The following is a 23,956-nucleotide window of genomic DNA, read 5'->3' on the forward strand; positions in this document are numbered from 1 at the left end:
GATAACATCCCTGCAATATTTCTTCAAAAACTTCCTTCATCTGCAAATAAACACTTGCTGAATATCTATAATAAAATATGGAGACATAGCAAGTTTCCAAAAATCTGGAGTTCATCTATCGTCATCCCTATTTATAAACAAAATCAACCAAAATCTCTGTCACATGCATATAGACCTATTTCTCTAACTTGTGTAATGTGTAAAGTTCTCGAGAAAATCATATCCAACAGATTAATGTGGTTTTTAGAAAATAATAAATTACTTGTCCCGGAACAAAGCGGATTCCGAAAAAATCGTTCAACACTGGATAATCTTATTAGTTTAGAGTCTGAGATTCATGAAGCAATAGCATGTGGACAAAAATGTATCGAAGTATTTTTTGACATAACTAGAGCATACGATACAGTCTGACGACATGGTATTATTCAAACACTAAGTCGATAGGGAATAAAAGGTAATATAGCACAATTTATAAAAAATTTCCTATCTCATCGAACTTTTAATGTACGAGTTAACGGTACTTTATCTAATACAAAAATTCAAAAAAACGGAATTCCCCAAGGATCTAATTTAAGCGTCTCCCTATTTCTTATTGCAATAAATAATATTATCTCCACTTGTGACTTACCAGTAAAAGCTAGACTCTTTGCAGATGACAATCATTTTTGTTAAGGGGATAAATGATAAAACCATTCAGACCTATCTACAGAAAGTGCTATGGAATCTCGAATTATGGACAAATTCCACAGGTCTTCAATTATCAACAACAAAATCAAAGGCTATGTTATTTTCAAAAAAAAAAGAAGTTATATCTCTCCAGAATTAAAACAATTTAATAAAGAAATAAAATATGTTGAGAAAATTAAATGTCTAGGCATGACATTTGACAACAGATTATCCTGGAACCACCACATTCATGATCTAAAAAGTAAGTGTCAATCTGCAGTTAACATTATAAAAACTGTTGCACACAACACGTCGGGAGCAGATAGTAATACACTGACCCTTATGTACAAGTCATTGATCAGGTCCAAACTCGACTACGCTTGTATTATTTATGATTCAGCAAAACCCTATATCATAAAACAACTCGATCGAATACAAAATAGTGATTTGCGAACTATACTAGGTGCCTTTTATACTAGCCCTACTAAAAGTTTACATTGTGAAGCTGGAGAAGTCCCCCTGGAATTCCGAAGAAAACAACTTTCACCAATACGCGGCATCAATACAGGCAAATCCTATGAATCCTGTTAACCACTATGTAAATTTAGACCGTTTTAGGAATATCTTTAAAATATATGCTAGGCTTGACCTTCCTTTTTATGAAAGGGTAAATAGATACCTCAATGAACTTGAATTCAAATTTCCAGATACCTATTGTATACCAGATATTAACACTGTTCCCCTTTGGACTATTCCCATCCCATATATCAATACCAAACTCTCCATGTATAAAAAAGCAGATAATCATCCCAAAGCATTATATCAATATGTCCTCCAAGAACTCAAGACATACAGTAACCATAATCTTATATATACCGATTCCTCTAAAACTATAGATGGAGTGGGAGCAGCATTTATGTCTAATAAAACAGAAATATTAATGAGACTCCCTAAATTAACATCCATTTACACAGCCGAGTTAACCGCTATTCTCAATGCAATAAATTTCGTGATAGAAAATAGTATCAAAAACCCTGTCATTATTTCGGATTCCCTAAGTTCTGTAATTGCCCTAAATAACTTATATCCTACCCATCCAAGTCTACTACTTATTAAATCAGCATTAAGCCAACTGCAAACTATGAACATAAAAGTCAACTTTGTATGGATTCCTTCCCATATCGGTATTGCTGGTAATGAAGAAGTAGATTCCTTGGCAAAACTAGCAATCTCGAGTTCGGAAGCTGTAGAAATCAGAAGTGTTCCACGTCTAGATATAAAACCTATAATCAAGAACTTAATAATCAATGATTGGCAGACTAAGTGGAATCAGTCAACATCCAAACTACGAGAAGTAAAACATTCCATATTACCTTGGAAATCAACCCCAAATAAGCGTATACATCAAACCATCCTATCTCGTCTGAGAATAGGCCACACCGCCGATAACATCCCAATGGTTTTTCTTAACCATTTACCTGAGAATGCACACAATCATCTTCTTAACATATTTAATATTATTTGGACAGAACAGAAATTTCCAACAGCATGGAGAGATTCTATTATAATACCTATATTAAAACCAAAATGCCCCAAAACAGATCCTGAGTCTTATAGACCAATTGCGCTAACATGTACTGCATGCAAACTGTTAGAAAAAATGGTCAACCGTCGTCTCCTCTGGACACTTGAAGATCGAAATATTATTATTCCAGAACAAAGTGGTTTCCGACAAAATAGATCAACTCTAGACAATATTATAGACCTAGAAAGCAGTGTACATGAAGCCTTCTCCCTTAATCAAAAATGTATTGGAATATTCTTCGACATTGAAAGAGCCTTTGATACAGCTTGGCGCCACCGTATCATCAGATTACTGTACGATTTAGAAATCAAAGGACATTGCATTTATAAAAAACTTCTTATATAAAAGATATATCCAAGTTAGAGTAAATGGTAATTTGTCGTCAAAAGTGGAATTGGAAAATGGAATTCCTCAGGGATCTGTTATAAGTCCTACACTATTTAAAATTGCCATAAATGATGTTCTACGAAATTTAAAACTTCCACTTAAAGGCCACTTATATGCTGACGATCTCGTAATATTTGGTCAAAGCAAAAACTTAAACAACCTCTCACAACTTGCACAGAGTTTCTTGTTAGATATTGAAAAATGGTCAGAGGAAACTGGATTTATCTTTTCAACAACTAAAACTAAATATATAGTATTTTCTAAAAAGAAAGTCAGAACACCAATCTCATTATATCCATACAACCAATCACTACAACAAAAAGATTCGCTAAAATTGCTAGGAGTTACTTTTGACAGAAAGTTGAATTGGAAAGAACATATCAATAATCTAGCATCTAAAAATTCTAGCACACAAGAATTGGGGTTCAGACAGGAGTACATTGCTAATTATATACAGAACTATTATACGATCACAGCTAGACTACGCGGCTATAGCTTACGACTCAGCATCGAAATCAGCACTTACAAAGCTCGATACTATTCATAACACAGCACTCAGAATATGCCTGGGAGCCTTTTGTACAACACCGATTGAAAGTTTACTTTGCGAAGCAAATGGATTGTCGTCAAATGATAGAAGAGCTTACCTTAGTCTAACATATGCAACAAAAATTAAAGATAATGCAAAAAATCCTGTCTATAAAAATACTTTTACTGATAATTACCCAAACCTTGTTGCAAATCATCGTTCTAATAAACCTTTCTATAAAAGAATAAAAGACCATTTGCATCTGTTTGATATTGTCATACCTGAATGTCTTCCATACACATATGATCATAATCCACCTTGGATTCAAAACATACCATCATATAACTTTGAACTTAGGTGGTGTTTTCAAGCAACTCAGTTTCGTTTAGAAGTAAATCGACAGACTTATCGCAAAAATTGAATCACTAGTGGTATTACTATTGATAAGCAGTTCTTTTAGGGCTAGTTCTTCAATTCAAGTATATACCTAGTATAAGCTATACGCAGTATAATAACAAAAATTGTGTTCTACAAGTTTAGAATATGTTTGTTCTCAGTATAAACTAACAGATAACTTATCTATGTCCCACCCAATAAAACGGAGGAGGAGCCAAAAAACCATGGAGGAAGCAGCTGGCAAAGAGCGGACCGGTGACATCATAAAAATTTTGACCGAGACACGAGGCGAAGTAAAATGGATGATGAGTGCTGTGATGGATGTTGATGAAGACGCGGCCGAAAAAATCTTGAAAATGAAACGAATAAAGGTAGACTACACATCCTGCCGAGTAATAGAATCAAGGGTAAAAATACCGAGATGTCTCGCCTTTGGACACAAACAATGGCACTGCAAGGGACAGAACAGAAGAGGATTATTAAGAGGGAAATTAAGTCGAAGGAAGAATATTTGATTGTTCGGATGAAGGGGGTGCGGCTGGTCTGCTGTTATATTTCTCTAGACCTAGTGGACCTAGTATGTACTCTAGCACTAGTGGGACTGAATACAGGTCTGGAGCCTACGTTTGTTAGGAGAGGTACGGGTACGAACATCGACGTCACCATGGCGACACATAGAATATCTGCGAAAGCAAGATGCTAGAAGGTTTTGCCAGTCTACACTGGAACTGAACATGGGTACATCCGGTTCTCGATAACCGGAACGGGGACCACTAACGCGGCCCGTTCGTCCGGGACGTCGGGAGGCGGATGGAGCGAAGGAAATGACTGGAAAGTATACGAAGAACTGATTAAATGGAAAGTGAGCATGATGCAGGGTTAATCACCGACGGTGGAAAACCTGGAGAGTGTCATTAAAGAAGTGACGATGGAAGGAAGCAAAATAGGTCGCCGAGATGTCAACAGGCTGCCATAGTGGTGGAATGCGGACATCGAGGCACTAAGAAATGAATGTATAGCAATGAGAAGAAGGTTAACGAGAGCAAGGGACAGAGCAGGGATCAACCCGGAGGTCATCGAGGTCATAAACTTTACAGGAAAATGCGTACAGAAAAATAAGGCACTGGAAAGAGCTGTGTGAAAAGCTGGATGAGGACATTTGGGGTCAGGGATACAAGATCGTCATGAAGAAGTTTCATGCGTATCCTCCTTACGAAATGTCTATGGACACGAAGCTTAAGGTAACACGAGAGCTCTTTCCGGACGGCAGATGGCATGGATTACGGAGGGACGAGGGAGCTGAGCGCGCCGTACCCTTTACCATGGATGAACTTGTCGAGGCATTGGGTTCACTTAAGACGCGCAGGTCCCCCAGACTGGATCGGATACTACCTGAGGCGTTGAAGGGCCTAGGACGGGCGGAGCCTACGTGGCTTCTGAAACACATGAATGCACTGCTGGAAGTACAGACCTTTCCTGAATCTTGGAGGACATCGTGGCTGGTACTGCTCCCCAAGACTGGGGAAAAGTATCGCCCCATCTGTCTTCTTCCTTGCATCGGTAAGCTGTATGAAAGGATGCTGCGAGTACGCATAGAAGACATGGTTGGAGAAAATGATTATGATGGAAAAGGCCCCGATCGTGGACGTGGCGGCTGGGGTCCCTCAGGAATCTGTCTTGGGCCCGACGCTATGGAACCTGGCATATAACGGGTTTATGAACTGTGAACATGGAGAGGGTACAATCCACTTCGCATTCGCGGATGACCTCGCTGTACTGGTAGTGGCCCGGGATGAGCCAGATCTCAAATACCGGGTTCGGAACGCAGGCGGCGTCGTAAAGAAATGGATAACCCAGCACGGACTGAAACTTGCGACAGAGAAAACCGAAGCCATTATTCTGAAGGGGAAAAGGATCAGGAAAAGTGTTGAATTACAATGTGCGGGAGCATGTCTAACACCCAAGAAACACGTAAAGCACCTAGGAGTGACATTGCACCAGAATGAAAAATGGGGGGAGCACGTGCGGGAGGTGGGATGAAAATAGTGCGGCTGCGTTGGGGAGGGTGATGCCCAACATAGGGGACCCAAATCAGAAAGGATGAGGGTCTTAGACAGTGTTGTACAGTCGATCGTCCTCTACGCGGCACCAGTCTGGAGCGGGGCGGTAGAGATAACGGTCTATAGAAAGCTCATGACACGAGTGGACGAGTGTTGCGAGTGGCATGCGCCTACAGGACTGTTTCTGTGGCAGCCTCGAGGATCATCACTGGATGTATTCCGTTGCATGTTCTAGCGGTAGAAAGAAAAGAGCTCTATGAGAGAAGAGGCCCCAATCTTACTATGGCCGAGAGAAGATAGGTAAGGGAAAGGTCAATTGAAAGATGATAAGACGAATGACATAACACGGAGGATGTGACACAGTTGACGAAAATGCTGATCCCGAACATAAGTGATTAGGTGAACTGTGGCCACAGGCGACTGGATTATTTCCTGACGCAGGTGCTCACAGGACACGGCTGTTTTAGGGCTTACCTCTCTAGGTTCGGAAAGGCCGACACAGATGATTGCCTATACTGCGGACACTCGGACACTGTGACACATACGATGTTAGAATGTAACAGATTGATAATAGAAAGGAACAGAATGAAAAGAGAGACAGGTGTGAATTTTGTTACAGTGAGAGAAATGATTGAGAGAATGATTGAAAATAAAGCAGGTTAGACTAGTATACACAATTATATCCGTGCAGTTATCAAGAAAAAAGAAGAGGAAGAAAGACAGCTGGACCAAGCAAAGGGAAGAGGGAAAGATGCTGGAAGTTGAAGGTAGAAAAGTGGGTCAGACTGTATGAGTTACACTGTGTGAGTCAGACTGTGGGGAAAGAGGAAATGCCCGTCTGGGAGTGATACCGCACTAGGAGCGATGAGTGTCTTCTACGCGCTACCTGAAACGAAACAGGGAGCCTACTTTCTGACAGTCTGTGGATGAATGAAAGTAGTGCTTCCGAAGTGATGCCGGCCTTACAGCGGCCATTCCGCTTCCGGATTGCTGAATGACAGAGAAGGGTCTGGTTTAGCAGGTAGGCGTTCGGCGTACACTCTGAGACGAGAGGGCATTTTAAAGTACCTCGGGAACTATCGCCGGGAGTACGAAGAACGAATCTTGCACTAAGGTTAGTCAGGTGGCATCCAGGACTGAGATGTCTTTTGAAGATTCCAGACCCCCATCTATAAAGACGAAAAAAAAACTTATCCATGTCAGCTCGGGCGAATATACTAAAGATAAAGTTATTCTCGCCTTCTATTGGTCGGCAGTGTATGTCATATTCCTTGACAGATTAATGAGCGAATAAGGTATACGAACAAGAAATTGTGTGGAAAGATCATATGGGGGTGGAAACGTAGGTTTCCTGTCCTCTCAATGGGTATGCGGGTGTCATTGGAACATTCACAGGCGATAATAGTCGCAACTGCCATTCTACACAATATTGCCATAGAAGAACATGAAGAAGAGCCACCAAATGAATTTCATTTTGAAGCTGCGGAAGTACATTTACCAGTTGATAGAAACCAAGGCATTATGCGGGAACAGAACTGAATAAGGTCTTCTCTCATTTTAAATCATTTTGCTAATTTATAATAACTCAAAATAAAATATAACACATGATGAAAATAGTTTTAATTAATTTATTAAAAAAAATGAGGTAAAAAACAAAGTTTTAAACATAAAAATTTTAATTATTCTATTCACGTCAAAGAATTCAATTGTCCTTTTTGTTTTCTAGTTCGGCCAGTAATATCTTGATCTCTAACGCATGTTTTTCAGTAAGTCGTTTTTCTTATTTTTTCTCAGCCTCTTCTTTTAGTAAATTTATTTAAAAATCTATGTAGGGGAGACTGGGGGGACTTGGGCCTATAAACAGTGCCATCTGTTGGTTACTGGTTCATAACTTAAGTCAAGTCTCTCACTGCTTTGCCAGCGTAACGGCGACAATGATTAGCAGAACTTCGTTGTTTGTACACGTGCATAATTTACGCTGAAAATAAATCTTAATCTCGTGATATCATTGTAGTTTTTAGCAAGGTTAAGTGAGAATTCGTGTTGATTCTTCAGGTAATGTGACCTCAGGAATGTTTTAAATTATTTGTTTAGTTATCTGATAAATTAGAAGTTTAACAAGAATTTTAGGTTGGATTATTTAATGAAATGCTATATAGGGAGACATGAGACGTCTCATGTCTCCCTAAATAGCGTTTTATTAAAATAATATGATTTAACATTCTGATTAAACACCTGATTAACTAGATTACTAGTATTTTTAAATGATTAATACCCATTTGCACTAGTTTCCGTTAATATTTAACTGATAGTTTTAGATGTCATTTGATGATTAAAGTGTTTGTGAAGTAGTCGTTAATTTTTAACGGAAACTGGTGCAAATGGGCATAAAACTGCTAAACCGATTGAAATGATAATATTGTTTCAGATATAATATGCCCAATTTTTGGATTAAAAAGACAAAACGAGTAGTTCCTCCTCCTGACGTTATGAAAACCGCAGTGGAGCAAATTCTTGGGGGAACAAAATTACGCGCAACTACAAGGAAATATGATATCGATAAACAAACGCTTAACAGATAGGTACAAAAAAAAAATAAGTTACATGCCCCTGACGACAACATTACTTGTTTACCTGATTTTAAAACTGCGTTAGTCTTTACCCATGAAGAAGAGGCTCTGTTACCGGATTATCTAGTCCGTGCCTCGCAAATGCACCATGGTTTAACAATCCCATGTGCACATCAACTTGCGTTTCAATTTGCGAAAGCCAACCATAAAAAATAACCTAAAACATGGGATATTAAATCCATTGCTGGTTATGATTGGTATCGCAGTTATAGATATCGTCACCCTGAGTTATCGCTGAGGACTCTAGAGTCAACCAGTTTGTCACGATGTACGAGTTTCAACCGCACAAATATTACGACGTTTTTTAATAATTTAGAATCGGTACTAATCCGTGAAAAGTTTGAACCACATCAGATCTGGAACATTGATGAGACAGGGCTTACAACGGTACATAAACCACCCAAAGTTCTGGCAGCAAGGGGTATTAAACAAGTTGGAAACGTCACGTCTGCTGAACGAGGCACATTAGTAACTGCCTGTTGTGGGATTAGTGCTGGAGGGAGATTCATTCCACCATTTTTCGTCTTTCCAAGAGTAAATTTTAAGGACTATATGTTAAGTGGTGGTTTTCCAGGAAGTGCTATTGTTGTTTATCCCAGTGGATAAATGTCTTCCGAAAACTTTGTTGTTTTCCTGGACCACTTCATAACACATACTGGTTGTCTGGTTGTTCAATAGAAAACAAAGTATTGCTAATGGATAACCACGAGAGCCACATTTCCGTTGAGTCCCTAAGGAAAGCAAAAGAAAATGGAATTGTGATGCTTACGTTTCAACCCACTGCAGCCATAAAATGCAGCCCTTGGACGTATTCGTTTAATTCTCCTTTAAAATTATTATAATTCGCAGTGTGCATCATAGATGGTTCCAAATCCAGGTTAAACCTTGACCATTTACAACATTGCTGCTTTAGCTAGTCAAGCGTTCGAATTAGCTTTCACACCCGAGAATATTGTATCCGGTTTTTCAGCGACCGGCATTTACCCCTCCAATAGTTATAGTTGGTGTTCTATTGCAGAATATTTGTCAATGTAATGGTAGGTGAGCTTTAAATTTTAATATAATTGGTTGTAAAACAATTAATATTATTTACAGTTCCTACAGTTAAAAAAAGATGGGAGAATTTGAGAGACAGTTTTGTTAGAGCATATCGTGAATACAATGCTAAAGCTCCATCATCAGGTTCAGCTGGAGGTTCCACAAAAAAGTCATTGATTTTTTTTAATTTTAATATAATGCTTTCGATGGGACCATACATAAGAAAACGAAAGACTGGAACTTCTTAGATGGGCCTTAGGTAGAGTAACTGACATCCATTCCGGCAGTGACGGAATTGTGCGTAGTGTAATACTAAAAACAAACTCTGGCGTATACAAACCGTTACTTCTTAACGGAAAGATGGTAAAACCAACACTCCTCCGACAAACTGTATTTTGTTTCAAGTCATCGATGTAATAACATGTAGTATATTAATTATATCTGTAATATTTTTTATTTTGATTATTACAAACAATTAAGTTTTTTTATATTATAACATTTACATGGAAGTATTAAATAGTTTCATCTACGGTCTCGAGTTCTTTACTAAAACCACGGGATGTCCAAATAATATTTAGCAACAAGTAACTGGAAGAACTCAAGATTTCCGTTTTCCACTGAACAGTTACATAACATACTGGTCCTTCTTGTCGAATGCCTGCTGCTTTGGAAATACGAAAAATCAAAGGTTAGTGCTTTTCCTTTTACCATTATTTTATTTTTTTACATTTTCACATGAGATTTACATTTGATTTGTTTCAATTCGGTGGGAAACTACTACTATCTTAATTGTTTGTTAATAATCGCTATTTTGTACAACATACAAAACATTTATTTAATTATTTTACTTGGTATAAACGCGGTGGTGTGGTATTACAGGGTTTTATTCCTTATTTTACATTTAAAAATAACTAATTAGATTTATTTTTAAATAATTTTTGCAGTTTTATACTACATCACTCAACATATATATTTTTACACCCTATTTGGATATATTTAGTATAATTTGCTTTAATTTACAAACACTTTTGGGTTATATAACCAATACCTACGGTTCGTCAATTGGTAAATCGTAATTACTCTTGGTCTCTTAGCAGCAGTTACAATAACCGCTAAGATCATTCTACAAGACTTATGGCGTCTTAAAATTTCCTGGGATGAAGTTGTACCCATGGATATTCATACAAAATGGTCAAATTATCAATCCCAATTAGTCAATCTTAATAAACTACAATTTTCTAGATATATTACTGTTTCCAATTTTACATCGATACAATTACATGAATTTTACGATGTGTCTACTGTAGCATATGGTGCTTGTATTTTTATTCGTTTCTTAGAAGCTGAGGGAAATATAAGTTGTCATTTACTTTGTGACAAAACCAGGGTAACTCCTTTGAAACATATTCTTACAGTTACCCGACTTGAACTTTCTAGGGCCCTACTCTTATCCGAATTGATGGACAAAGTAAAGCAATCACTACAAATTAATTTTGATGAAATTGTTGGTTGGTGTGATTCCAGCATTGTTCTACCATGGATCAACACATCTCCCAACTTGTTAAAACCTTTCGTTGCAAACAGGATTTCACAGGTTCAATCCTTGACTAATTCTAATTCCTGAAATATATAAACACACAGGAAAATCCTGCAGATTTATTGTCACGTGGTATTTCACCCACGGCACCACAAAATTCTGATCTACGGTTTCATGGCCCTCCATGGCTTTCATTGTCTGAAAATTTCTAGCCTCATCAACCCTTCAAATAGGTTAAAATTCCTGAACTTCGATCTACTGGTAATCTATCCGCAAGAATTTACATGAATCTCGACAATATTTACAAAATTTCTTCCTTAACTAAATTACAACGAATTGTAGCCTACATATTACGTTTTTGCAAAAATCCCAGGCCAATCATGCCAGAAAGAACCTTTAACGATTTAATATGTGAAGAATTTGCCTGTTCTCTGATTTGTCTTATTCGCATTGTGCAAAATCAGTCTTTCTCTGATGATTTCACGCATCTCAAAAAACATGGCAAGGTCGATCATAAAACAAACTTACTGACTCACACCCTGAATCCTTTTCTTGATCAAGATGATATAGTTCGAGTTGGTGGAAGAATTCACAACGCTGACATCTCATACGAGAGAAAGCATCCCATCGTAATTCCACAAAAACATCATCTTACAGACATACATGTACGGCATGAACACATGAAATTACAGCATACTGGTCCACAGCTACTTTTATCTTCCCTGCGAGAGAAATATTGGCCTCTCAATGGACGCTATGTCGTTAGAAAGGTTGTTAGAAACTGCATCACATGTTTCAAGGCAGCTCCAAAATTTGAAACTTATTTAATGGGTAATCTACCGTCTTCACGTATTACTCCTTCACGACCATTTACCCACTCGGGACTTGATTATGCGGGACCTTTTCCTTTAAAGGACCATCTTACGAGGAACCACAAGACTATTAAGGGTTATGTAGCACTTTTTATTTGTCTGGCCAAAAAGGCTATACACTTGGAGGTTGTGAGTAGTCTGACTAATGCTTTATAGTAGCTTTAAAACGTTTTACTTCTCGACGGGGTAAATGCGCTTCTATTCTTTCCGATAATGGGAGCACCTTTAAAGGTACTAACAATGAACTTTCCAAATTTCTCAAGACTAACAATTCTACCTTACATGACACACTCCCTTCTAAGGGTATCGATTGGAAATTCATTCCGCCGCGTTCACCTCACTTTGGTGGTATCTGAGAAGCGGGGGTAAAATCGGTAAAATACCACCTTAAACTACTAATTAGCAATACGATTCTCTCCTATGAGGAGTTTTCCACTGTTTTGATTAAAATTGAAGCAATTCTCAATTCCAGACCTCTCTTTCCTATGTCTAATGACCCCTCAGACCTACTTCTTCTCACACCTGCACATTTTCTGGTTGGATCACCTCTCACAGCAGTTCCTGACCGCATCTGTTAGATGTTACGGAAAACAGATTGAGCACATTTCAAAAGGTGCAGCAAATGGTGCAATGTTATTGGATACGATGGTCCAAAGAATACGTCTCTTCTCTTCAGCAACGTGTCAAGTGGAAGAAACAATGCAGTTCCCTTCTCAAGACTGGATCCCTAGTACTTGTTAAAGAAGATGGACTGGAACTTCTTAGATGGGCCTTAGGTAGAGTAACTGACATCCATTCCGGCAGTGACGGAATTGTGCGTAGTGTAATACTAAAAACAAACTCTGGCGTATACAAACCGTTACTTCTTAACGGAAAGATAGTAAAACCAACGTTCCTCCGGCAAACTGTATTCTGTTTCAAGTCATCGATGTAACAACATGTAGGATATTAATTATATCTGTAATATTTTTTATTTTCATTATTACAAACAATTAAGTTTTTTTATATTATAACATTTACATGGAAGTATTAAATAGTTTCATCTACGGTCTTGAATTCTTTACTAAAACCACGAGAAGTCCAAATAATATTTAGCAACAAGTAACTGGAAGAACTCAAGATTTCCATTTTCCACTAAACAGTTAGACAACAGTGAGCCACTATTTATTGGGCACTGAATTTGTACGTGTTTTCCATCAATAGCCCCAAGAGTGTGTGGAAAATTCCACCTATGTAAAAACTGATTGCTAACTTGAAGCCAATCAATTTTATCATGACTTTTTACAAAGAGTAGTCTGTAATGTGAATTTGTCCTATATTTATGTTGAAAAACATTGAAAAATTTATAAAACAATTTTTTAACAAATAAAAAAAATTTATAAAACAAATTTTTTCAATGTTTTTCAACATAAATATAGGACAAATTCACATTACAGACTACAACATTGATGGTTGATACTGTTATATTATTATATAACATAAATACATTTTAATATTATATTAAAATTATTTTAATATTATATAATATTATATTTTAATTTATTCAATTTTAAATAATGCTGGCTTCTGTCATTTTAGACAACTACCGTAAGTAGCACTGACTGCTTTGTTCCAAAATCTGTCCTAACATGTCAATATTGTCATTTTTATCAGTTGTTATCAACAGGTCCTCGAAGACACTTTGTCTCAGGACCATGTAATCGATGATAAACATCCTAATTTTTAATAACATATAATGTAACATATTTATAAATTAATAACATTTAAAGGGTTTTCACCCATATATTTTAGTGGCTCATAGCATGTATACTTTGTAAGTATTAACCACATTTTGCATAACCTTAGTCAACATTTTAAATCTTACGTTCTTTTTAATTAAATTGGTTAATTACTTTCAGGTTACACTGATGATAGAATTAACATTCCGAAAACGTTCTGTATTTGTAATATAGCCTGTTTGGGTATTTTATTTATACCTTTTACTAAAGATTTGAAATACATTTTTTTTAATTACAAATAAAGTTAAATAAAGCACAAGCCGTGTACCTTACTACTGATTCATAGACATCCCGCTCTAATGAAAGTTACATTGCTGTAACAGCTCATTATATTGACGAACAATCAAAGCTTTGTTCTTCTACGTTAGGCTGCATCCAATATAATGAAAGACATACTGCTGAAAACATGTTAGATTTCCTCAAAAACATAATGCAAGAATGGTAAATTTCTTACAAAATAGCTGCTGTTGTACGTGATAATGCGCCAAATATTTTATTAACTGTTAAAATGGGCAATTGGACATCGGTTGGGTGCTTTGCACAATCATTAAATTTGGTTGTTCAGAAAGCAAAACGGACAATATCAGATACTCTTGCAAAGGTGAAATCTATTGTAGAATATTTTAAAAGAAGCACTCAGAGACTACGTAAATTACGAGATGCCCAACGGCAAATGAACTTACCACTTCTAAAATTGAAACAAGAGGTTTCAACTCGTGGATATTTAAAATAAAAGATGCTATTATTACAACTACAGCTCTTTTACGGAACGACCTTTCCATGCAGCAAGGCGACTGGGACATTATAAAAGAGAAGTACTACCGCTCCTGCAACCATTTTATGAAGTAACAACAGAACTTTGTTCCGAAAAAAATGTAACATTATCAAAAGTTATTGTGTTTTGTAAAATTATTGATAATTTTTTATCAAAAAGTTTTACAGACAATCCTAAAGTGACCGCATTATTATGTTTTAAAAGAAGAAATAAGAAATCGATTTCAAAATATAGAAGATATTTAGCTTTTTGCAGAGTGTACTATTTTGGACCCAAAGTTTAGAAATCGAGGTTTTACAAATGTCAAAGCTTATGAAAAGGCATTACAGGGACTTCGAAATAAACTTGCGGTTGTATCTTTGCCGGAAGTTAAGCAAGAAAGGGCTACAAACAATATAAACATAAATATTACAGTCAGTGAAGACAGAAACCAGCAAGAGCATTTGGGATGACTATGATAAGGAAACTACAAAAATCATTAGACCAGAAAATAAACAAATGGCTGGCATTATAGAGTTGGACAAATATTTAGGTGAGGACTATCTAGATAGAAAAAGCAATTCACTAGAATGGTGGGATCAGAGAAAAAAGGTTTATTCAAATTTATACTCGTTAATTTTAAATAGATTTTGTGTCGTCGCAACTTCTGTGCCATATGAACGGATTTTTTCTGGCACAGGTCAAATAATAAATGAACGAACTCTTTTAAAATCGAGTAAAGTTTTGAAATTAATATTTTTACATACAAATATGTAAAATAAGTCATTTAAATATATTTTATAATGTATTAATTTTAGCTACTTTCTTATAAATTGTGTTTTATTTTTTAAATAAATACTACTTAATTTGTCATTTATTTTCTTATTAATGATTTTGACCAAATTCTTAAAAAAAAACAATAATAAATTTTGTAATAAAATATTTTTAATGCTAATATAAATTAAAATGGGCGTTATCAAAAATAAACTTATGTACAAAAGATAAAATAATCTTACATTTTCCTCATGTGTAAATAAATCTCTCATGCTTAGTAACTCTTTGAGTTAATCAACTAGTGAACTAAAAGAGCGACCTAGTTCACTTCTCACATTTGAACTAAACAGATCGCTCTTTAAGATGAACTAATATGCCCAAGCCTAATATTGTCTATAAGCTGAATAATGTGGATTTTTGTGTTAATGACTGTGTTTCAGAAAAATATGATAAAAACATTTGGATGGTAATATAATTGCTATAGACGGGACTCACTAAGTTAAACAATTACGACTTTGAGTTAACTACTCTAATGGTTTTAGACGAGTTTGATGAAGATATACTAGTGGCTTTTTTGAGTAGCAACAGAAAAGACACATATATTTATGAAATTTTTTTTCAATTTAGTGAAGTTAAATGAGGTTTGCATTCAAAAACTTTTACCAGTGACATTGTTTCAAATTTTACAATGCTTGGTGTACTATCATGGGACCAACAATTTACCAATTATTTTGTTCCTGGCATGTTGATAGAGCTTGGCAGCAAAATCTCTCAAAAATAAGGGATAAGCTTAAAAGATCTGAGGTTGAGCTTAATATAAAGGAGTTCCATAATGTTCCTGCTTAATAATGCAGTTTCCCAGTTGCTTTCAGATACTGATACTCAAGAATTTGGTATTTACTTTAAAAATAATTATAGTTTAATATATGAAAAGTGGGCTTATTGCTTTAGGGAGGGTTGTGGCAATAATACAAATATGCTCATAGAATCTATGCATAAAGTAATAATATATTTTTATTTAGGTGGCAAAAAGGTTGAGGTTAAATAAGAGTCTACATTGTTTAATGAAATGTGTTAGGGATAAGTTCAATGAAAGACATATAAAGCAAATAAAAGGGAAAAACTCAATTCATATTAAACAAATTATTTTAAGACATAAAATTGCTGTTACAAGTAATTTTTCAGTAAGCGTTGATTCAAAAAATTCCAATATTTTGTAAATAGATGAAATTTATTGTATACAAAAGTTATTTGAGCATAGTTGTTGGGTTTTAAAATACAAAGAATGTAACTTATGTTGTCACACATATTCATGCACATCTAATTACTTTTGTATTGGTAACACCATTTGTAAGCATATTCACTACATATCATTAAACTATGATTTAAATAAATTTGGAAGGGAGGAGGAAAAGCATTGGCATCACTTCAATAATTTGTAAATTTTCAAGGAGCCAGTTTTTAAATAAATCTGACATTTTAAGACAGAATTTTTCTACAAATATTGTAAATACAATAGGTAAGTTACAAAATGTAGACCACAAAAATCTAGACGAGGAAGTAATTCTACAAATTCAAAGTCACTTGGGTACTATTAAGAAGTTACTCGAGTTGCCATCTACTGCTTCTAAAATATTTACCCATGATACCATTAATTCCAGAGAACCTGACAATAAAAAAATTATAAAGCAAACTAGATTTTTTTCAACACAAAAAAAAAAAAGAAAAACAAATGTAAACCTTTAAAAAACCTGTTACCTCTGAGGTAGTAAATAGCAGACAGACTCTAAAAAATAATTCTAAGGAATTATATATTTCTAATGATCCAGCAGAGGATCGTGACTACATAAAGACTACATAATTTATGTAAAAACATAGATAATAAAACAGTTTGTCATATTATTATCTGACATAGGGGGCAATACTGTATGTATCATTTACATAAATAATTTTATATAAGTGTAAAATTCAGATTACAGCTGTCAAAACATAATGTGTAAAAACAATGTCATGTATCATGTCCCCTTGCTATGTGTAAAATGAACACGCTACAGCAGAAAATTACATAAAATGTTATTTACAGTTCTGTCATATCCTGAAGATCTGTCAGTTAATTCAAATTAACTTAACTTTTGGATTTGTGTTTGAAAAAAATGGATTTTGTAAATTTGTTAGTTCCTACTCAATTCCTATCCTCACCTCCAAGAAGTGTGATCTTGATCACACGGGTGAACCCCGGTAAACCTGAGCAACCCTATTGGAGATTGGGTAACCAACCCCAATGGAAGGTAGGGTCAGGGCGGACGAGGAAGGGAGAAAGCATAGCTTGTTCAGAAGCTATAGCCAGCAGCCCTGGCACTGGACTCGGGTGCAATAGGCCGATAACCTGTTCACCTTAAACTCAGCTATCACGAATGCTACGAACAATGAACTAACCGGACGGACCAACGGACAACGACCAAAGCTACGGAATAAGGACTTAATGATGGATTTGCGACTGGGAACCTGGAATGTCCAAACCATGCTGCAGGCCGGCAAAATGCAAAGTATTGCACAGGAACTATTGAAGTACGAAGTAGACATAGCAGCTCTCCAAGAAATCAGATTTAAAGGGCATGGTTGCATAAATAAAAAATAATACAGTATGTACTACTGTGGAGCAGAAAGACAAGGAGACTTTGGAGTGGGTTTTATGGTAAACCATAAATGCCGCAGGTCAGTATTGGGTTTTACTCCAGTTAATGAAAGAATATGCGAAATACGTCTAAGGGGAAAATTTCATAATGTTACAATTATTAATATCCATGCCCCAACAGAAGCAGCAGATGAACTAGTAACCGACCAATTCTATGACCAACTACAAGTAGAATGTGAAAACGCACAGAAGAGAGATGCAGTTATAGTTCTGGGTGATATGAACGCGAAGCTGGGAAAAGAGAAAATATATGCAGAATCCTTTGGTAAGCATAGTTTACATGATATTACCAGCAACAACGGTATGAGAGTGGCACAGTTGGCAATGGCAAACAAACTACGAGTTGTTAGTACGTGTTTTCCTCATAAAAATATTCATAAAGGAACCTGGAGGATACCTGGCACTAATAAATTTAATCAAATTGATCACATATTAATATCTAAGCGGTGGGCAACCTCCGTAACAGATGCCGTAACAGCCAAACAAAGAAAATGGAATACATATATGTTTAAAAATCCTAAAAAGAAGAATGAGTACCAGCAGAAAATAAAAGTAATATTAAATGAAAGAGGAGAACAAAACAACATTGAAGAAGAATGGAATATCATCAAAACGACAATTACAAATATGGCAAAGGAAACATTAGGTGAAACCTCAAGCCAAAGAAACGAGGAATGGTTTGACCAAGATTGCCAACAAGTAATAAATAGCAAAAATATAGCTAGACAGAAATGTCTACAAAGGGATTCCCGATCGAATAGAAAGGCATATGAAGAACTCAGAAAAGATGCAAAGAAAATATGCAGAAGGAAAAAGAGAGAAATGTTGAATAGAAAAATACAACAAATTACAGATTATAATAACAGAAGAGAGGCTAGAAAATTTTACAAGGAAATCAAGTAATGCACCCAAGGATACATAACAAAATCAACAGTTTGCAAGGACAAAAATGGGACAATTATCAGCGAGAAAGAGGAAATAATGAAAAGGTGGAAGGAGCATTTTCAAGAGCTGTTAAACCCAGAAAAAGAACAAAACGAAGATGAAGAGATAATTCACCACACAGCAGAACAACTAGTTGAGCAACCAACATTGAAAGAAACGATAAACGTCATAAAACATCTAAAAAATAACAAAGCACCTGGTACAGATGGAATAACTGCAGAACTGATAAAGAATGGTGGACATGCGCTATGGAGGCGTATCCATAAACTAATCGACCGCATATGGACACTAGAAGTCATCCCAGAAGATTGGAAAGTGGGAATCATACTTCCTATGTACAAAGGGGGAGACAAACGACTCTGCAAAAATTATAGGGGCATACCAGTTTTAAATGTCATCTACAAGATATTATCAGGAATTATATGTAGCCGCCTGGAATCGTTTTCGGAGGAGATTATTGGTGAATACCAATGTGGCTTCAGACGAAAGAGGTCAACTATAGACCAAATACATAAGTTAAGAGGTATACATGAAAAATGTGTTGAATATAACATACCTATTTACAACTTGTATATCGATTTCAAACAGGCGTTTGATGGAGTAGATCGACAAAAGATGTTAAAGCAACTATCTATGTTAGAGATACCCAATAAGTTAGATAAACTTATACGAATGACTCTGGAGGGTTCCAAAGCTATGGTGAGAATAGATGCGAGATATGACGCAGGCTTTTGATATTGAAAATGGAGTTAGACAAGGGGATGCCTTATCAACAACACTTTTTAATCTAACTTTAGAAGCTGTTGTTAGAAAACTGGATGTAAACGGCTGTATTAATACAAGATCTATGCAAATATGCGCATATGCGGATGATGTTGCCATAATAAGCCGCAACAAAAGGGTATTGAGCGAAAAAGTTATAGAACTGAAACGAGAAGCTGCTACGTTTGGTCTACATATAAATGAAAGCAAAACAAAATATATGGAGTGCACAAAATCGAATAAACATGAGAATCTGAAGGTAGACAACCATACCTACAAATATGCCTCCACTTTTCCCTACCTAGGCTCAATAATAAATGACAACAACAACATCAGTCAAGAAATACAAGCACGGATTCTTAGCGGTAATAAATGCTTTTATGCATACAAAGACTTAATGAAAAGTAAGTTACTGAATCGTGAGTCTAAGCTGAGAATCTACAAAACAGTAATTAGACCAGTGGTCACATACGGATGTGAAACGTGGACCCTCTCAACCACTGATGAAAATCAACTGAGAATATTTGAGCGCAAAATACTAAGGAAGATATTTGGACCAACCCAATGTAGCGATAGTTCGTGGAGAATTAAAATGAACCACGAGCTGGATGAACTAATGCAGAGCGCAGATATTGTCAGATTTGTAAAATCAAAGACTAAACTGGCTTGGTCACCTAGAAAGAATGCCAGATAATCGAGCTGTAAAAGCAGTCCAGAGATGGAAGCCCCAAGGAAACAGAACAAGAGGAAGGCCCCGTAAACGATGGATAGACGACGTAGAGAGGGATCTTAAAACCATGAACATCAGGCAGTGGCGAAGGAAAGTATCCGACAGGGCAGAATGGAAGAACATTGTTAAGCAGGCCAAGACTCACAAAGGGTTGTAGCGCCATTAGAAGAAGAAGAAGAAGAAATTTGTTAGTACTCAATGAATTGCATGATGTCGTAGTAAGAAATTATGTAAATGTAGAATGTCAGTTAAGGAACACCAGTAACCTATTTGAAATAGATGAACAGCTCTTCATAAAGTATTTTAGGGTGTCAAAAAATATTTCTAGGCACATTGTAGAACGGCAAAGGGCTAACAAAATTGCAATAAAATCAAAGGTTCTCTCCATACTAAATTTTTGAGAAAATGGAAGTTACCATGAATGTACTGGTAACAATCTGTTATTTCCAATGTTTAGTAAAGTATTAACAGAAATAACTGCATGGATAGTGGAACACTTGGTGCCAAATCAAATAAAATTTCCTCAAAGTCGAATCGACATGTGCAAGCACATAAACGTGCAAGCAATATGTCATGCAAATTCAATATTTTTTAAATTGTAATGCTTGCTTCCCAGCTTCCACACGTGATTCAGGGATTTCGGAGTTAAGTGCAGTGAAACAATTTTTGGAAAGACAATTTGTGAGAAATCAACTTAATAACGCCTATTTAGTTGGAGATTCATGTTATCCATTACAAACATGGCTATTGACTCCTGTTGCAAGAGAGGCTAGAGAAAACCCCAGAAGAAAGATTTAATAATGCTCATATTGCAACCAGGAATGTAATTGAGAAATCATTTGTAATTTGGAAAGCAAGCAAATTTCTTGGATGCGTTAGGGTCTACGTCAGGAGCAACATGGCTTCTCCAAAAACAAATCAACTTCTACTAATCTATTAACCTACCTATTAACTTGATATTCTAAACGGAATTAAGGAAGCATACTGATTCAATTTACACAGATTTCTTTAAGGCATTTGATCGTGTTGATAAGGAAATACTGTATACTAAGCTAACTTTGAATGGATTCGAGCCAAACTTTTCAGTGGTCGCATTCAAATAGTTAAAATTGGTTGTTATTTTTCTGAGGAAATTGTGGTCACATCTGGAGTTCCACAGTTCTCTCCTATTTAATATTTTCGAGAATGATATAGTTACATGTTTTTTGTATAGCAGCTGTGCGAAATTTGCTGATGATCTCAAATTTTGGAGAACATTTGAAAGTATTTCAGATCATGAACTACTTCAGGAGAACTTAAATCGTTTGTCGGGGTGGTGCCAAAAAAATAAGCTATATTTGAATATCAACAAATGTAATTTTATAAGTTTCTCTAGGAAAACTACTAGGTTTGAGTCAACTTACTTTATTGATAACCAGCCACTAAAATACACATCTGTATCTGGGTGTAACGTCTCAGCATTAATCAGACAATCCAAGGTTATAAAAAACTGGTATCTACATTTTCTTCTTCTTGTGCCACTCCTATCGGAGATTGGAACTCATCAAAGCTATCCTGACCTTGTTTATAGCTGACCTAAAGAGTTCATTAGTGGTACAGCCAAACCACTCTCTTAAATTACGCAACCATGACATTCTTCTACGGCCTGGATTCCGTTTTCCTTCTATTTTTCCTTGCATTATATTTTGAAGAGGACGAGATAGAATAAGGCAACATGTTACAATAGGTCCATATAACTTTGAAAGAGTGGAGAGTTTTAAATATCTCGGAGCAACAATCACTGCAGATAACGATATCGCGGAAGAGATTAAAGGAAGAATTCAGGCAGCAAACGGATGTATGTACAGCCTCCACAATACTATTAAATCTAAAAGCCTAACACGAACATCAAAAATTAGAATATATAAAACGGTGATTAGATCGGTGCTCATGTATGGGTGTGAGACGTGGACGCTGACCAAGGACACTGAAAGAAAACTTAGATGTCTTGAGAGGAAAATCCTCTCGATCTTTGGGCCTTATCACGACATTAATAGCAACCAATACCGAATGAGAACAGATGCTAAGGTCAAGCAGATGTATAGAGCGAGCGATATAGTCCAAGAGATTAAATCTCAACGTCTATGAGCTAGCCATGTACATAGATTCCCTAATAACCGCCTTGCCAAGCTAATATGGGAGGAAGCCCCCACAGGAAGAAGGCCCTTAGGACGTCCACGAATTCGATGGAGAGACAATATATGGTCAGATCTAAGAACAATGGGGCTACCCACTGACCCAACTATTATGGACGACCGTTCAAGATGGAAGCAAGTTGTGCAGTCAGCCAAAACCCACCCCGGGTTGTAGTGCTACGAGAAGAAAAAGAAGAATTATTTTTGAAGTAATGCATATTTATGTCCTCTCATCAGGCCACCCAAATATTCGAGTTTTCTTCGTTTGATCGTTGACAAAATTTCTGGGTATTTTCCTATTCTTCGCATTACTTCCAAGATTGTGACTCTTTCAACCCAACTTATCTTAGCATTCGACGGTAGCACCACATCTCGAAACTTTCAATATTTTTTATGTTGTTCTGTTTGAGAGTCCAGGCCTCTACAGACGTTTTTTGCCGATTCTAAACAAATATCGTGACAAGATATTGAATACACATACAACATCGATAGAACCAATGTGAGAGTACGATGCATGGTGAAAATAACAGACGTTCGTATAAACCCTAATAATTTAAAAAAAATGCATGTAAAATTAACAGCACTAATTTATTCCAACTCAGTTGCCTCAGCAATATCAACAGCAATAGCTGTAGGGCAGTTACACACTAAAACAGCTCCTCATACTGCCGAATTTTTGAAAATTATAAATAATATTTTTGATGGTCTTAACAGCAAACATTGTAGTGATAGTATCCAAACAGAAAGCCAATGTCAACTTTAAGCAAGTCAACTGAAAACTTAAAAGCAGGTTCAGAATATTTTTAAAAAATTAAAGATTTTGAAAATCCGAAAAAGGGAAATAATATTCACTGTCTACACGGCTTTCAGTGGCCAATTTCGTCAGTTTTATGTTTGTGGGAGGAACTTTAAAAATATAATGTGTCATATCTTTTAACATATTTTCTGAACCAAGATCCTCTAGAATTTTTTTTCTCTATTGTGCACAATAGGGGTGGTTACAATCCAACACCTAGTGTTAGTGAGTTAAGAACTGCCATTAAGCATAACACAAATATTAAACTAAAAATTGATTTAGACAACGGAAATTGTGAAATAGCACAAACTAATAATTTAGATTTAACCCACGAAGTAACCATGGTCGAAGTATCTGATGAGTCTATTGAAACCCAAACAGTTCATGTAGAAAAATCTTTAGACAAGCAAAACGAAAATAATGACAACAAAATTTTAAGCACGGCAAATTCCAGCAAATCTAGCATAACAAATTTAGAAACGCATGCTGTTATATATGTCGCTGGTTATATTTACTATAAGATTATAAAGAATTTGAATTGTACTAAATGCCAGGAAGATTTGCTAAAAGACAATAAAATTCTATTACAGAAACACGAATTAATGTTACTTTTCAGAGATTATGGCGCAAACTAATAAATAAAGTTTCTTCAGAGACCATCAGATTTGTTTGTTACTATTACTACAATATTGTTAGAAAAGTTTCACGAGGCTTTTAATTTATTTAAGGTGGATACTTCAGTTTTTGAAAAAATTGAAACCTATGTTTACTAAGCATATTTTATTAACTACTAATTGGCTTGAAAGCCGTGAAGACCATAAAAGAAAAATTATAAAATTCTTGGTAAA

At 35.9% G+C, this 23,956-nt stretch overlaps 1 protein-coding gene across 1 annotated transcript; it reads left to right on the forward strand.

Moving 5' to 3' along the window:
- The first annotated feature begins 11,208 nt into the window (after positions 1 to 11,208).
- Positions 11,209 to 11,856, forward strand: LOC140450732 (uncharacterized). Its single transcript, XM_072544402.1, has one exon. It carries the CDS (start codon positions 11,209 to 11,211, stop codon positions 11,854 to 11,856), a length of 648 nt encoding a protein of 215 aa, XP_072400503.1.
- The last annotated feature ends 12,100 nt before the right edge of the window (positions 11,857 to 23,956 follow it).

Source organism: Diabrotica undecimpunctata, chromosome 9, assembly GCF_040954645.1.
Source record: "Diabrotica undecimpunctata isolate CICGRU chromosome 9, icDiaUnde3, whole genome shotgun sequence".
Lineage (NCBI taxonomy): Eukaryota > Metazoa > Arthropoda > Insecta > Coleoptera > Chrysomelidae > Diabrotica > Diabrotica undecimpunctata.